Source organism: Populus trichocarpa, chromosome 3 (assembly GCF_000002775.5).
Source record: "Populus trichocarpa isolate Nisqually-1 chromosome 3, P.trichocarpa_v4.1, whole genome shotgun sequence".
Lineage (NCBI taxonomy): Eukaryota > Viridiplantae > Streptophyta > Magnoliopsida > Malpighiales > Salicaceae > Populus > Populus trichocarpa.
The window spans coordinates 16818246-16834264 of record NC_037287.2 but is presented as its reverse complement, the minus strand read 5'-3'; the positions used below and the strand labels follow the sequence as shown (position 1 = coordinate 16834264).

General features: G+C 34.9%; 2 protein-coding genes across 3 annotated transcripts; one reads left to right on the top strand and one right to left on the bottom strand.

The window, feature by feature from the left end:
• Positions 1-1586: 1586 nt before the first annotated feature.
• Positions 1587-5813, bottom strand: LOC7465380 (uncharacterized). Of its 2 annotated transcripts, none has more exons than XM_024596970.2 (4): positions 5298-5813; positions 4550-4905; positions 2179-2272; positions 1587-1921 (listed from the first exon to the last, which is right to left on the bottom strand). In XM_024596970.2, exons 2-3 carry the CDS (start codon positions 4899-4901, stop codon positions 2193-2195), a joined length of 432 nt encoding a protein of 143 aa, XP_024452738.2. In that variant the 5' UTR covers positions 4902-4905; positions 5298-5813; the 3' UTR covers positions 1587-1921; positions 2179-2192. The 2 variants fall into 2 exon arrangements, with proteins under 2 accessions (XP_024452738.2, XP_024452737.2); XM_024596969.2 differs by lacking the exon at positions 5298-5813 and adding an exon at positions 5104-5279.
• Positions 5814-11036: 5223 nt separating this feature from the next.
• LOC7465379 (leucine-rich repeat receptor-like serine/threonine-protein kinase BAM3) lies at positions 11037-15652 on the top strand. Its single transcript, XM_002304579.4, has 2 exons — positions 11037-13971; positions 14902-15652. Exons 1-2 carry the CDS (start codon positions 11343-11345, stop codon positions 15237-15239), a joined length of 2967 nt encoding a protein of 988 aa, XP_002304615.2. The 5' UTR covers positions 11037-11342; the 3' UTR covers positions 15240-15652.
• Positions 15653-16019: the final 367 nt, after the last annotated feature.

Below are 16019 nucleotides of genomic sequence, written 5' to 3'. Positions count from 1 at the left end.
ATAAATTAGCTTGTGTGATTGTGATGATGATCCGACTAGTGGACTATCATATTAATGATATGTTTGGAAGTGTAATAGCGACTGCTTTTCAAAGTACTTTTCTTCTAGAAATGCATCAAAATAATATTTTTTTTATTTTTTTAAAATTATTTTTGACATTAGCACATCAAAATAATTTAAAAACATAAAAAAATAATTAAATTTAAACAATTTTTTTTTTGAATTTTTATGAATACATTTTACACTGCGTTCCCGACTTTCTTTAAATCTCTTTAATTTAATGAATTTACTGTATATTGTTTGTTAAATGGGTTTATAGAAACGGTCTTTTTGTATATAGCCGTGGATATTAGTGGAGGCTGGGCTAGAGGGAGTGCCTAACACCTTCGCCCATACATACGAATCCAATCTCTGGCATTTTTGTGAATTTTGGTTGGGCATCTATGCCGGACTCTCACAATGTTAGGCCCATATACATTGTTTGGCTTTACAGTTAGGTGTTTTTTGAAATGTTTTTTTTTATTTAAATTTAATGTTTTTCAAAATATTTCTTAATATTTTTTATACAAGGATGTCAACATCATTAATTTAAAAACACAATTTCAGCTAGGGCGTTTGGCACTGCGTTTGAAAAGCGCTTTTGAAAAAATTTGAATTTTTTTTTAAATTAATATGTTTTTGATGTTTTCAAATCATTTTGATGTGCTGATCTTAAAAATAATTTTTAAAAAATAATAAAAATATTATTGGCATACTTTTCTGAGTGAAAAACACTTTAAAAAATAACTACAACTACACTTCCAAACACACAAATCAGTAATTGTCAAATATGTCTTCCTTCAAATCGGAGTTGATTTTATATACACGCACACACATTATTTTACAACTCTAGAGTTTATCTTAATTTATAATATTTTTTATTTTATTTTATTATAGTTTTCTATTTAAATATCATTTTAGTGCATAAATATACATATTAGACTAGAAATGTTAGTGGTCGTGAAATTTTGTCTAATTTCTTCAAAGCAAAGTTGTTGTAGTCCATGAAATTTGTACATACGAGTTGAACTATCAAAAGAAATTGATAAAGGCAATTGATAGCAAGGAATGATTCATTGTCAATGGATATGGAACTATGCATGTGTATTAAAAAATCGAATGTAACATATACTCAACGAAAAAATGATACAATACTATGTACTATATATATATATATATATATTTTTTTTTTATTATAAGGTCCCGTTTGATATTGTAATTATTTTTTTTCAATAAACATAGAGAAAAACAACAACTTATTAAATGGCAAAAAAAGAACACAAGTTACAGTAATCAAGTGAAACTCAAATTACCACACTATTCAGCATCCAATATAAACTTTGCTAAATTATTTATAGGTCTGCTCTGACCCTATGAAACTCTCTCCCAAGATAGGTTAAAAAACTCCATTATGCTGCTATTGACAAGGAATCCTATATTGATTTTTTTTTTAAATTCAAAATTTAAAATAACTTCTTAAAAATTGCCTTGACTACTTTTTTTTTTTTTTAAAAGCTGTAGATGACACATGATTTCAGAGTAGCAGATGACACTAACAATTCTTCAAACTATACTATTTCCACCAATAAACTCAAGGCTATTTGATCAATATGCATCACATTGTAAGCAGTTGGTTATATGCAAATGCATAAAAACAAGATTAGCATGCAAGATTAAGTAATGTGTAACGTGTAAACAGTTCGATTTCAGAAACCTCGAGCAAGCAACCACCAAATATGCGCCTGGGTTCCATCTACCGAAAGAGCCTTGGTAACTGATCTCTTCGGTACTTTGCCTTCAAGCTTCAGTCTTCTATATGCTTCTCTACTGTGGCAAGGCCTGGTTGGCCCCGATTCCTTCCTCTCCTTCATTACAAGTCTAGCTGTAAGCCATATAAAAGAAACACAAACGAGGCAGAGTTATTCAAGTACCTATATACGAACTTTAGTCCAGTCTAGTCAAGCATAGCATCATGCAGTTAAAAAAAAGGGGTAACTTCAAAGTGTTTGCCACAGGCCAGTCATCACGTTACTTGTAGCATGGCCATAGAAACACCACTTTCTTCCTTTCTTATAGAAATGAGTGACAAGCATTTCTATTCTGCAAAAGAAATTTACAGAAAACATTGACTACGCGTACCTGTTTCAACAAGTTCACCAACAAACATTTTTGCAATACCACAAACCACAATCGGTAAATAAATTTTCTGGCTTCAAGTGATGCTCACCAACAACTGCATTCCCACCATGAGAGAAAAGTAAAGATTTCAGGTTAACATCAAAGAATAAAGAATCAACTTGCGCACAAATTAATGACATGAATGATGCATCTCAAGAAGGCTGAGTGGAAGTAATTAACAAATGTAGCAGAATCAACTTGTGCAAAAAATAATGGCATGAATGATGCCTCTCAAGAAGGCTGAGTGGATGTAATTAACAAATGCAGCAACTAGGGTGTATGCCCAAAGGATCTTCTAGCAACTTATTCCCCACGACAGAGACAATATTCAACTTGCATGTATCAGCCAACAGGAGGTAGGTGAGAAGAAAAGACCATGTGCCAAATCAAAAAAATAAATTCCAAGCAAAAGGGATAAAACAAAAGAAATGGTATGAGAAAAAGAGGGATGGATGCAACCAATAGGAAAACATACCCTTTTCATATTAGTCTTTTGCAGTGCAGATCTACGGAATGATTCATACCTACTCATCTGTTCTTCAGTAAACTGAGCTAAAATAGCCCTGAATAAAGAAACAAAGGGCAATAGTTCAAAGAAATGCCTTCTTTTTATAAATTATTAAATGAGGTGGATAAGGTGGCAATAGGCATTTGAAGTAGTTCCTTTTGTGTTTCCTAGAACTCCACACAAAGTCGATTTCTTATTGCATCCCTAATATTTTACCATCATTCATAATTTTCAAGAAATAAGAACCCGAGGAAAGGAAACAACCACTAGCTTTAAGATCATTTTTTTTTCCAATTTAAAAAGTGGTACCTTTTGATATTTTATATCATCCATTTGGATAATGGCCTGACTCTCGGCAACACCAAATTCTTCTCTTTTTTTATATTTATTTGGCTGACTATCATGAATAAATAATTAGCAGGCTTCATATCAAACATTCTATTTTGCTTTTCAGATGTTTCAAGAACATCACGTCCAATTGATGTTTCACTCCTCTTATTGTTCTGTTCTACTAAACTTCATTTTACAATGATGGGATTTGAACTAGAATACCTTCATTTAAAATAGGTGCAATTACCATAGCAACACAGCAAGTCAGTAACCTACCTTTCAAATTAATGCAATTACCACAGGATTTGAACTAGGACATCCACTCTTATTACTATCTCATGCAACTTAAGATACAAAATTTAGTGTGCTAGCAATCTGGGAATAATGCCTAAAGGGGGACCATCCAATCTTGCTCCTCCCGTGGCCAATCTAGGAACACATAAGAACATTTCTAGTAGTACCACAAGAAAACAAACATCTCTCTTTTGTGAAATCAATTATTCTCTTCTTCTCTATTTTTTGAAGAAGTCAACATTCTTGTTACCACAAAACCAATAAAATTTACAAAATGATCCTACAAAATCAACCACTAACATTCTTCTATAGCTGCATTATTATCGAGTTTGAATTCAGTAATGCATCAAGCATCATTGTAGCTGTAAAAATCTCAACTAAAGCATTTAACTACCTCAAATTCCTCAATAGAATAATTAAAAGATGAAATAACTGAAATCAACAACCAACCCATGTCATCTGGGAACAAGCATCTAGAAAAGTAACTGAGACAACTATTGCAACTGGCTATCATGTCATGCGAAAATGAGCCTTTTGTAATCCCAAGCTTTGCACTCCAAGCTTTCTTACAGAGAGGATCATAAAAATACTTAAAGCTTGAAGGTCTATAGGATGAGGCTATTGTTTGTAGATGATACTCTTTGCGAGAAGCATGCACAAGGGCTGAAGCTAAAATATTTAAAATTTATAGGCAATCTGAGTCTAGCTGGAACTGATGGCAGTGAAAAACAAAGAGTTTAGACACTCAACATTCAACAAAACCATGTTGAGCCTATGCACCAAACTATTTACTTCCTCGTATCAACAGCCAAAACATGCCTCTTCTACCATGTAATGCACTCCGAACACAACTGCTTAGCCTCTGAACTATTGCAGTCCTGCTATTCTCAATTCTTCAATACCATCACAATGTCAACAGAAACAAGCCTGCCCAGAAAGCGCAAGAAGAAAAGCCAAGCAGTGCACCCCTGCTCACCTTTTAATCAATTTCCTTATCTCTAACATCTTAGAAATAGATCAGCTCCATTAAAAGAGTGCCTTCAAACAAAGACTTAAGAGATAACTCATTTACGACCAACACATACAACAGAAAATTCCTAAATACTATTCTTTATTTCTCAGCTAGTCTACCCATAATACACATTCAAACACATTAAAGACGACAGAGGATAAATTATGAATCTAAAAAGCTTTACTTACTGCATGTTGGCCATTTTATCTGGATCAGCAGTAGAAGCCAACTTCCAAAGCTCAACATCCATGTTATCTTGCTCTTCCTCCTCATCTTGTTTATTCTTTCCCTTCTTGCAGAGCCCAGCATAGGCCTTGAAGTAGATGGATTGTCAGAGGGGTGGACAAAATCGCTGCCTCCTCCGCCAAGGTCATCATCATCTTGAGCAACAGAAACAGCAACAGCACCCTGAGAATCAGCAGGAGTAGCAGCAACGTTAGAAGTTTGAGTGTCATAATCATCCTGGGCAATTGGGGATTCTGGTGGTGATTCTTCTTGCTCCACATACGCTGCCTCGAATGGATCCTTTGAGTGCTTCATTGCCCTGTTAGTACATTAAGGTAAGCCCTGAGCATTTTGTCGAACACCTTGAGCACAAAAAAACTGACGATAAAATTTCAAGCCGAGATTAATGAAAAGAACCTAAAGAAGAAGAGGAGAGTTGGATTTAAAATAAAATAAAATGAGAAAGTAAGTAAGTGCTTGATTAATGGATTATTAAATAATTGGATAGCTAGTAAACCACGCTAGAAGATCGAAAACAGCAACACGGATCTCTCGAAGCCATGCCCTCACTTTGTTTTCCCTTTCGTTTTCATTTATTATAATTAACGTTCACTTCCTTTTCAATTAGGCCTCCAAAATTTGGTTTCCCTTAATTATAACCAAAAAAAAAACATAAAAATGGTTAAACTACAATTACCACCTAATTACTACCGTTTTTGTTTTTTTCAATGCTCCATTTCAGTCTATGTTGCTCAAGTCTCCAATATCAACCTTATATATTTTCTATCTTTCTTTTATTACGCTTGCCATCCATTGAATTGACAGCCACGGTTGCCTCAGTGCCATTAATCTAGAATTTTAATATCTTTTTTTTTATATATATAATTTTTACGAGTTTCATGGGATATCATGGCAGCTGGTTTTGGTTCCAGAAAAGAAAGATGCGGGGGAAAATTAAAAAAAAGAAAGTGAAAAGGAAAATCAGAAAGAACTGAACGATAGTAAGCTCCTGTCAAAACATGGAATCACATCGAACACCCATTGAATGGAATCAAAACAAGCTTGATACTACACTACAAAAAGTATAAGGATTCATGCATTTAATTTATCAACTTCAAACTTTCGGTAAAGTTGTAGAAGAACCCAGGGAAAACAACAAGACATCGACACAAATACTATATCTCCTCCTGTCCTATACTGGCTCTATATATGAAAACTACCATGCATCATCGTGTATGATCATGTCAAGAAAAAGAATCAATATACAATAATGGCAAAGTCATGTCAAATGGGCTTCACGTATGAAAAGATTATCACCAGAAGACTACAGAAATCACCTAAAATTTTAAATCTTTTAGTTGAATTAATTTTTTAACATCATATCAGATAATACTTAACCAAACGATTAGCAGTTTACTTTTTTATTTTTATTCTATTTGATAAAAAAATAATTACAACAAAACATGAATTTGTGTAAGTTTTAAGTTTATAGATTAAATAATTATATAAGTTATATATTAAAACGAATGTTAGCTAGAAGCCATTACAGACTATACAAGCAGATAACTCAGTTAGGAACCCCACGGCAACATCCTCAAGATCTATCAACCAGAATTCGCCATGCACTTTGGACGTAGATATTCATTGGCTTCTAAATACAGACAAGGAGATGATAATTGATAAAGCCACTTTTAGATATATATATATTCTGATAGAAGGAAGCAGACTAATAGCAGCTTCTATATATCTGGTGATGCAATGCCACTCAAAGGATCATCTAAAAGAAAGATATTTTAGGATCATGCGTATGCGTGTCTCAATAGCTACCATTCTTTATAGAACAACCAAGCGTCAAACTACTGACAAATAGCAACAATAATTAAATATTGTGCTTAATCATGTAGAACTTGATTATTACGTTGTTCGTATTGATATTTGAATTAGTTGATCAGAAGTGAAGATAGACGTTGATTAGTTGGATGGAAATTGTGTGTTTGCCGTGTTTTGTGCCTGTCAATTCACATATAATATAATCCAAAAAGATTTCGCTAAATTAATACTTTATTTTTTTATTTTTAGCTAGTAGAATTCGAACTTCTCATTATCAATAATAGTGATATTCCCATAAATGAATCCATCCCTTCCAACATGAGGGATTTGGTCTTGAAAAACACATCTGATTGAGAAATTAGAACAGGATCGATCGGAAGTCTCTCGTTCGTATACATGAACAACTCACTTTGAAGAGAAGGTGTTAGAATGAGTTGGAAAGTCATGATCAAGTGAAAAAAAACACAAATATGCTGTCTTTTCCCTTCAAATATTGAGAGAGAAAAAATCAATGTACTATAGTTTTTGTCAGAAAACTTTTATTGAATGCTTTATTTGAACGTATTTATAGTGATATGTTAGCTCATTTTATGCTGTATACAGAGATTCTTCCATAGATGGATCTCAAATCTAGACGTACAAGCCTTTCTTGATTTCAATTTAATAAAATACATATCTTTGTCAAAAAAGAAAGAAAGAAATAATTATGAATATGAGGCAGCACGTACGGCTGCCCACACACGCACATATATAGTCAATTGATTGCAACGATTGATAGTAATAATAATTGCAACACCACCAATCACATAATTATGCTAGCTTGAACAGTAACAAGGAATCGGACATGATTGCTCCTCCACAAGTGTTTCTTAGCAAAAATAAAATAAAAATAAAATTGTTTTAATTAAAAGTACAATAATTATCGTGCAAAATCAAAGACAATACTGAGTCAAATAATTATAACTTTTCTCAGTGAAGGAACGGTCTCTCTACGGCTAAAAGGGACCAGGGAGTGGGAAGATTCCATTGATGATGAAACCAGCACCATCAGTATGTATTGAAGGATGGAAACAAGCAGCCAAAATGTGGGCTCGGAGAAAAAGTTCTTTGCTGAGGAAGTTGAATGATCGTAATTTATTATTATTTTTCCAGCTTCTTTTTTATATGCTTTAATACATATTGGTAGCTTCCTGGTCCATTATAATTATAGCTATTGTCTTCTGTTCAGATAAACTCAACTCATGAACTCCAATTATGAGCCTCGATCGTGCCTCCGTAGCACCTAGCTATATGTATTATTTTCCCTTTTCTTTCAGAGCATCTAGCTAGGGCTTAGCTTCTTTCACCAACCTAAAATCTCCATTGGTTTCTAGATTAGGGTTTCGCAATATTTTGTTTTCTCTGCTTGTAGCACCTAGAATTTTAAAAAATATACACCTATTAATTAAGAAACTAGACTTTTAGATTGATACTTAGAATTTGAATTCCAATTATGAGCCTCGTGCCTCCGTAGCTAGCATCTAGCAAGTTAAATCTTCGTTTTCCTCATTTGTTTTTTCATTTCTAGTTTTGTATCGCGATTTTGCCACTAATTTTATAAAAAAAATTATGGAATTGGGATCAATTCCATCACAATTTAGTCGCCGAATTTAAAATCTCACTTTCCTCCTTATAAATCTTCGCCCCCCTTGTAATTTTATGTCGCAATTCCACCACAAAGTTCTATTTATATCCAGGCAGCTCCTGCGTTCTCAATCTCAATATATCTTTCTCTTATCTCCTCTCCTCTCTCATATACAAAATCCTTTTTATCTAATCTTATCCTCTCAGGTCACCATCTTTAAAAGGACCACCAAGTCACCGTCAACGACCTCCCATGTTCAGCAACAACTCCCCTTCATCAGTTTCTCCATCAACTATATATTTTCTTTAATATTTATATTTTTTTTTCACTTGTCTCCCTAGAATTAGTTTGTTCAATTTTGTTTTTTTTTTACATAATTTTGCAGGTGTTTTTTATTTAATGTATGATGAGTAATTATGCTAATTAATTAGATAAGTTGTGTTATTTTAGATTGAATGATGATGATAAATGAAATTAAAGTTTATTGCAAATTTGTGAATCTTGTTGGGTAAAGTTACAAAGTTACGATGAGTAATTAGATACCAAATTACATATATAATTACTATTTTTTTTTTGTGGAGAGTTATGTTTTTTTTTGTTATACAATATTGTGGTTTTTTTATGATGGGATAATGATTGTAGTCTTGAAATTAATTACATTTAATTTGATATTTATGTTTAAATACTTAAATTTATTATGATGTATTTTTAAAATTTTATTATATAATCAATGAAATAAATAAATTACTATTTTTTTTTATATTTTTGCTAGAATTGCAATCGGAATTCAAAATTTGATTTTCTCGACCATTTTTAATGTTTTTATTAATCTTATTTTCGATGAAATAATTAGCAACAATAAGTTTCTGGTGCAAATCAATCACAAACTATATATATTTAGCGGCAAAGGTTATTGTGATGGAAATATTCAATCACAAATTCCATTGCAAGAGATTATTTGTGATGAAATTTACGGATTTTGTGATCAAATATTTTATCATTAGTTTTCAATTTTCTAGTAATGACCTCATGATTTTTTTGCTCGAGTTAATTATAACTTTTGGTCACAGATTATCAAAACTAATTATTAGCTCTCATGTTTCAAAAAGTGTATTTTAAATCCTTATATCTTTAATTCCATTTATAATTTGGTAATTTCGTAAATATTATGATGTTTTTCAATTCATTTCTATATATATATATATATTACTATTTATTTTTTTAATAATAAATAATAGTTTTACAATGATATTTATATAGTTATTCGATGAATAAAATAGGAATATTTAGGTATATTTTATTGATAAATAAGATATAAATATAAAAAAGCTGACCGTATAGCCATTGTGATCACCAATCCACATGCATGGATGTACCTTTTTAAAACTAATGCTGGCTTTAGAAACAGTCCAAATAACTGATTGACCAAGCAAGTGTAGATTCCAGCAGGGCCACCAAGAGAGAGAGAGAGAGAGAGAGAGCTTAAAAGTGTGATGAATCTCTAAAATCAACCAACCCATGGAGTTGCTTTCACTTTGTTATATGCTGCGGTCTAAAGTGGGGGGTGGGGCAGTGCCCACTACGTTCTTTTTCCTATGCAAACAACATGTTAACGAAAGAGACCAATATTTGTTCACACACATCCACCTCGAAAGAAACCAAGTTTGAAGATTTATCTTCGTGCCCTAAGTTGATTACATTATTCCTGTGGGATAGAGAATGTTAATCGGATTAATTTCATTGATGAGCGGATAGGCACTGTATATGTCCAATGGCAGCGTCCTTAGTAATTAATACTTGATAAGAATCCATGACTGTACCAAATACTTCCCTTGCTTGCAAAGAAAAGGAATGAGCAATCAAGCATTGGTTCGGCGCCCCCTGTCGAGGAAAAGTGGAGAAGAACAAAGTTAGCCACTGTTCCAACTAATGATTAACGGAGTCAGCAGCATTAGCAAGCTTGGAATCATCACCGATCGCTGGAAGAATATTGTTCATGTGTTTGCATATATATATATAGACATATTTCTTCTCGCAATCCAAAGCTTGTGATTGAGTAAATTAAAACCTGATGAAATCTTAGGTGTGCTAGGGTGATAGAAGAGGCAAAAAAAATTACTATCAAATATGATCAACGCTGCTGGGCTTTATCTCTGCTGCTAGTTCTTCGTCATCAGGCCTTGATTATTAAAATAAAACTTTAGATGCGTTCTTGTAGTTGGCAATTAATTAAGTGGTGGTAAAGAAACACCAGCTAGCGTAGGCTATAGCTAACTAAGAAGATGCTGCATCATATATACCACCCATTATTGATAATTACGATCAATAGTTTGTCAACTTGGTGCAATGCGATTTTTTTTTACAATTCTTTATCTTTGCAGGGTGATGAAAGCCATGGATGGCAAACAAGCTAGGAGCAGAAAGTTGACATAATAACACTAGATTATTGGTTCGAAGCTGGATAAGAACTACTCGTACTAAGAGTTGAAAACTTATTATTCAAACAAAGGTTCGAGAACTAAGAGATTATTTGGTGTAATCTATGAAAAATGATTTTTAACTTTGAATTATAATTTAAGAGTTGATTTAAAAAAAAAAAACATGTAGCAAAAATAAGTTTAAATGACTTCAAGTTAGAAATATGTCCAAGTAAAAACATCATAAAATTAAGCTACTCCTGCTAAGTTGGTGTTCTACTTCTTTAACCTTCAAGTCAACTTACAAATTAAGTGCTGAGTGCATATATATATATATATCAGGAAATATATATTGATCGACATGTATAGCTCCCATATATATATATATATATATATAAAGCAATATTTTTGCTGCTTTAAATCTTCAATCGCGTCAAATCTGTACATGTGTACAAATGGATTCTATTCTAAGAAAAGTTAAAGCAAGGGCAGATGAGTAAGTTGGTGTTGAAAAGCAACGGAAGATTCAAATAATGGTTGATGAAACGGCCTGCTTGCTACACATCTTTATGCAAACATTTGCTTTTGCTTTTCTTTTTTTAAAAGCAAAAGATGGAACCAAAAAAAATGCTGAGCCAAAGAGAAAGATGACCTTGGATGCTGTTAATGTGCAACAAACAACTTTGCCTTTAGTTTCATCAGACCTCTTCCCCCTCACTCTGCCACACGCACACCTCTATCTCTGTGTTGTATAGCCTCAGTTAATTTTCATATTTTATGAGATGGACACTTTTTTTAATTTTTTCTCTCAATCTGATAAATAGGATATTCGGTTCTCTAGAACCCATTTTTATTTTTTCTCTCTAAACCACCAAAACTACTAGCATGGCTGCTTCTAATGTGAAGCTCGCCTTCTTCTCTTCTCTACTCCTTTTTTTCCTGATCAATCCCAGCCAATCACTTTCTTCACATAATATCTATCTCGAAAGACAAGCTTCAATCCTGGTTTCTGTCAGACAATCTTTCGAGTCATATGATCCTTCATTTGATAGCTGGAATGTGTCCAACTACCCGCTTCTTTGCTCTTGGACTGGCATCCAATGCGACGACAAGAATAGATCAGTGGTTGCTATTGATATATCCAATTCAAACATCTCTGGCACTCTATCACCAGCGATCACTGAGCTTCGAAGCCTTGTCAATCTTTCGCTGCAAGGAAACAGCTTCTCTGATGGGTTCCCACGAGAAATTCATAGGCTTATAAGGCTTCAGTTCCTCAACATATCCAACAATCTGTTCAGTGGACAGCTGGACTGGGAGTTTTCTCAGTTGAAAGAACTTCAAGTGCTGGATGGTTATAACAACAATCTCAATGGTACGCTACCATTAGGTGTCACCCAACTTGCCAAGCTCAAGCACTTGGATTTTGGCGGGAATTACTTTCAGGGGACTATCCCTCCAAGCTATGGAAGCATGCAACAGCTGAATTATCTCTCATTGAAGGGAAATGATTTGCGTGGTTTAATACCTCGCGAGCTTGGTAATCTTACTAATCTTGAGCAGCTCTACTTGGGGTATTACAATGAGTTCGATGGAGGAATCCCACCTGAGTTTGGCAAGCTGATCAATCTGGTTCATCTAGACCTTGCAAATTGTAGCTTACGTGGACTGATACCGCCTGAATTGGGAAACCTCAACAAGTTAGATACCCTCTTCTTGCAAACAAATGAGCTCACCGGTCCGATCCCTCCCGAACTGGGCAACCTGAGCAGCATCAAATCTCTTGATCTCTCAAACAACGCGCTAACAGGAGATATCCCACTAGAGTTTTCCGGTCTTCATCGTCTCACCTTATTGAATTTGTTTCTTAACAAGTTACATGGGCAGATCCCTCATTTCATTGCGGAGCTACCTGAGCTGGAAGTCCTGAAGCTTTGGCACAATAATTTCACCGGAGTCATTCCTGCTAAGCTGGGAGAAAATGGCAGATTAATTGAACTCGATCTGTCAAGCAATAAGCTTACTGGATTAGTCCCTAAATCTCTCTGCTTAGGAAAGAAGCTGCAGATTCTAATCCTGCGCATCAACTTTTTGTTCGGTCCTCTGCCTGATGATCTTGGCCATTGTGACTCTCTCAGGAGAGTTCGGTTGGGGCAGAATTATCTGACTGGATCAATTCCAAGTGGTTTCCTTTACTTGCCGGAACTGTCACTCATGGAGCTGCAGAACAATTATCTGAGTGAACAGGTTCCACAACAAACAGGCAAGATACCATCTAAACTTGAGCAGATGAATCTTGCAGATAATCACTTATCTGGGCCGCTTCCTGCATCCATCGGCAATTTCTCCAACTTGCAGATGCTTCTGCTCAGTGGAAACCGATTCACAGGGGAAATTCCACCTCAAATAGGTCAGTTGAAAAATGTCCTTACATTGGATATGAGTAGAAACAACTTGTCTGGGAATATCCCCTCTGAAATTGGCGATTGTCCTACCTTGACTTACTTAGATTTGAGTCAGAACCAACTCTCAGGCCCGATTCCAGTTCATATCACACAAATTCACATATTAAATTACCTTAATATATCCTGGAACCATTTGAACCAAAGTCTACCCAAGGAAATTGGGTCCATGAAAAGTCTAACCTCGGCAGATTTTTCTCACAACAACTTCTCTGGTTCCATACCTGAATTTGGACAATATTCATTCTTCAACTCCACATCATTTATCGGTAACCCTCAACTTTGTGGTTCTTACTTAAACCCATGCAACTATTCATCCATGTCTCCATTACAACTCCACGACCAAAATAGCTCCAGGTCTCAGGTCCATGGAAAATTCAAGCTTCTTTTTGCTCTGGGACTTTTAGTATGCTCTTTGGTATTTGCGGCTTTGGCAATTATCAAGACCCGAAAGATCCGAAGAAATTCAAATTCCTGGAAGCTCACAGCATTCCAGAAGCTGGGATTTGGAAGCGAAGACATATTGGAATGCATCAAGGAAAACAACATCATAGGGAGAGGTGGCGCTGGCACTGTCTACAGAGGTTTAATGGCTACCGGAGAACCAGTAGCAGTCAAGAAGTTGTTGGGAATAAGCAAAGGCTCGTCTCATGATAATGGCCTATCTGCTGAAGTGCAAACATTAGGCCAAATTCGACACAGGAATATAGTGAGGTTGTTGGCATTTTGTTCCAATAAAGAGTCCAATTTACTTGTATACGAGTACATGCCAAATGGAAGCCTAGGTGAAGTTCTGCATGGGAAGAGAGGTGGTTTTCTCAAGTGGGATACCAGGCTGAAAATTGCTATTGAAGCTGCAAAAGGCCTATGCTACTTGCACCATGACTGTTCCCCTCTAATCATCCACCGGGATGTCAAGTCCAATAACATCCTGCTCAACTCAGATTTTGAGGCTCATGTAGCAGATTTTGGTCTTGCCAAGTTCTTACGAGACACTGGAAATTCAGAATGCATGTCTGCAATTGCTGGCTCTTATGGCTATATTGCTCCAGGTACCCCCTTTGCCTATATTTTCAAAATAACCTAAAACAAAATCAACTGGAAGATCACATACAGTAATTTTATTTTCAGCCAAATGAATTGGCCCTTGGAACCTGAGACCTTTTGTCTATGTTGACATGACATAGATTCTTCATTTAGCCACTAAGTAAAGCATCTCTCGCATTTTCCTTTGACTTGATGTCATGATTAACGCCCCCAATAATCTGGTTTAATCATTGTTTTAAAAAACTAATTATGGTGCTCATTTCTGTGTTCGAGTGGCAAATAAAAATGTAGAGTCTGTCCATTTTTGTTAGTTCTCATTTTAGATCTGCGATAAGAACTAGTGTACTTTTCCTTGGACCGAAGTAGCAAGGCAGAGTACCATGTGGAGTCCAGAATGGTGAAGGCTCCACTAACACAGATGAAAATTCTCCCTTTTACTTTTCATCTTGCTTTAAGCCTTTAACCCACACTACTAGTATTTTGTGTGAGCTTTTGTATTAGAAACCATAAACCAACCTTCACTCTTGCCAATAACTAGCTTGCCCTTTTTGACCAAACCCAGAAATAGGAGCAACAGCAAAATCAGCATAAATCCAAATTCCAAGCAAAACCTCCTTGAGGATCCTGATTCGGATCTATCTAACCTTTACTTTCCCTAAACCCCAAAAAAGAGAAACATGTCTATACAACACAGTTATAAAGCGCAAACTGCCTTTTCTTTTTTAACATACACAAGTAGTTGCTTTGCCTTGGGAGATGAGTTGAACACCACATCTTTTTCTGTGCAAAACAACAGTGCATGTCACAGAGATTCACTTAAACAAACAGTAGTGCATGGCATTGGTTACCCTCTTTTAAATAAACATTTCTATTCTATCACATTTTCTTCAAGACTATTACTTTGAAGCTTAGGACTAAGGAATTTCTTGTAACAGAATACGCATACACCTTGAAAGTGGATGAAAAAAGCGATGTCTACAGTTTTGGAGTGGTACTATTAGAGTTAATCACAGGCAGAAGGCCAGTTGGCGACTTCGGAGAAGAAGGGCTAGACATTGTTCAATGGACAAAGACACAGACCAAGTCAAGCAAAGAGGGGGTGGTTAAGATTCTGGATCAAAGGCTGACTGATATTCCATTAATTGAAGCAATGCAAGTCTTTTTTGTGGCAATGTTGTGTGTTCAAGAACAAAGTGTGGAGAGGCCAACAATGAGAGAAGTTGTTCAGATGCTTGCACAAGCTAAACAACCCAACACATTTCACATGGAGTGACTTCACCAGACACATTATAGAAGTTGTTGACAACAAGAAGACATAGATGATTCACTGATTATGAGTGGTGAATGTCGGGGATGCAACTCTGCTCAAGCAGTATAACCAGGCTATCTTTGCAGCGATTATTATTTAAAGTATATAAATCATAAATGGTGCTTCTTCTTCTTTTCCCTTTTTCCATCTTAATGGGGTTACTGATGCTTAAAAGCATGTCTGGCTCTAATATTGTGCATGCCGCTGATTAGAGCTAAGCTGTAGTTAGCTTGGAGGGATGATTTTGGTCTCTTTATTTAGGCATGAAAACATGAATAGGGAAAGATGTACGTACTGCAAACCTATCTGATTGTGATTCCTGGCTTCATTATTATATATATATATGTCATCATTTGGATGGCATGCTCTTGCTTTTATTGCTCAGATATTATTTGAAGGGTTACGACGCCTTGTATCTGTGAGATATAATCATGAGTATAAATAAATAAATAAATAAAGAGGAAAGAGAAATAAAGCAAGTTTAAGCACTAACTAGGCTAAAATTAACTTGCATTGACCCTGGGATTTATAGGCAATAAAATGATTATATACGAAGTGTAAACTAAGAAGATATATATATATTCCCATTTGCAATTGCTTGAATTAAAAAAAAGAATTTTTTTTAAGGAATTTAATAAATTTTAATGGAAACCTCATGATTTTTTAACTAAAAAAAAAAGACCAACCTACAAGATTTATCACTTATTCTCAATTAATATCAACCATTGTATATTTTCAATATAT

What these genes read in the sequence shown, in the direction of transcription:
- LOC7465379 (XM_002304579.4), top strand. Translation starts at nt 11,343, where the DNA reads ATGGCTGCTTCTAATGTGAAGCTCGCCTTCTTCTCTTCTCTACTCCTT. An exon ending in TTATGGCTATATTGCTCCAG is followed by an intron (nt 13,972 to 14,901) that starts GTACCCCCTTTG and finishes TTCTTGTAACAG; the next exon opens with AATACGCATACACCTTGAAA.
- LOC7465380 (XM_024596970.2), bottom strand. Translation starts at nt 4,901, where the DNA reads ATGAAGCACTCAAAGGATCCATTCGAGGCAGCGTATGTGGAGCAAGAA. An exon ending in GATAAAATGGCCAACATGCA is followed by an intron (nt 2,273 to 4,549) that starts GTAAGTAAAGCT and finishes GTGGGAATGCAG; the next exon opens with TTGTTGGTGAGCATCACTTG.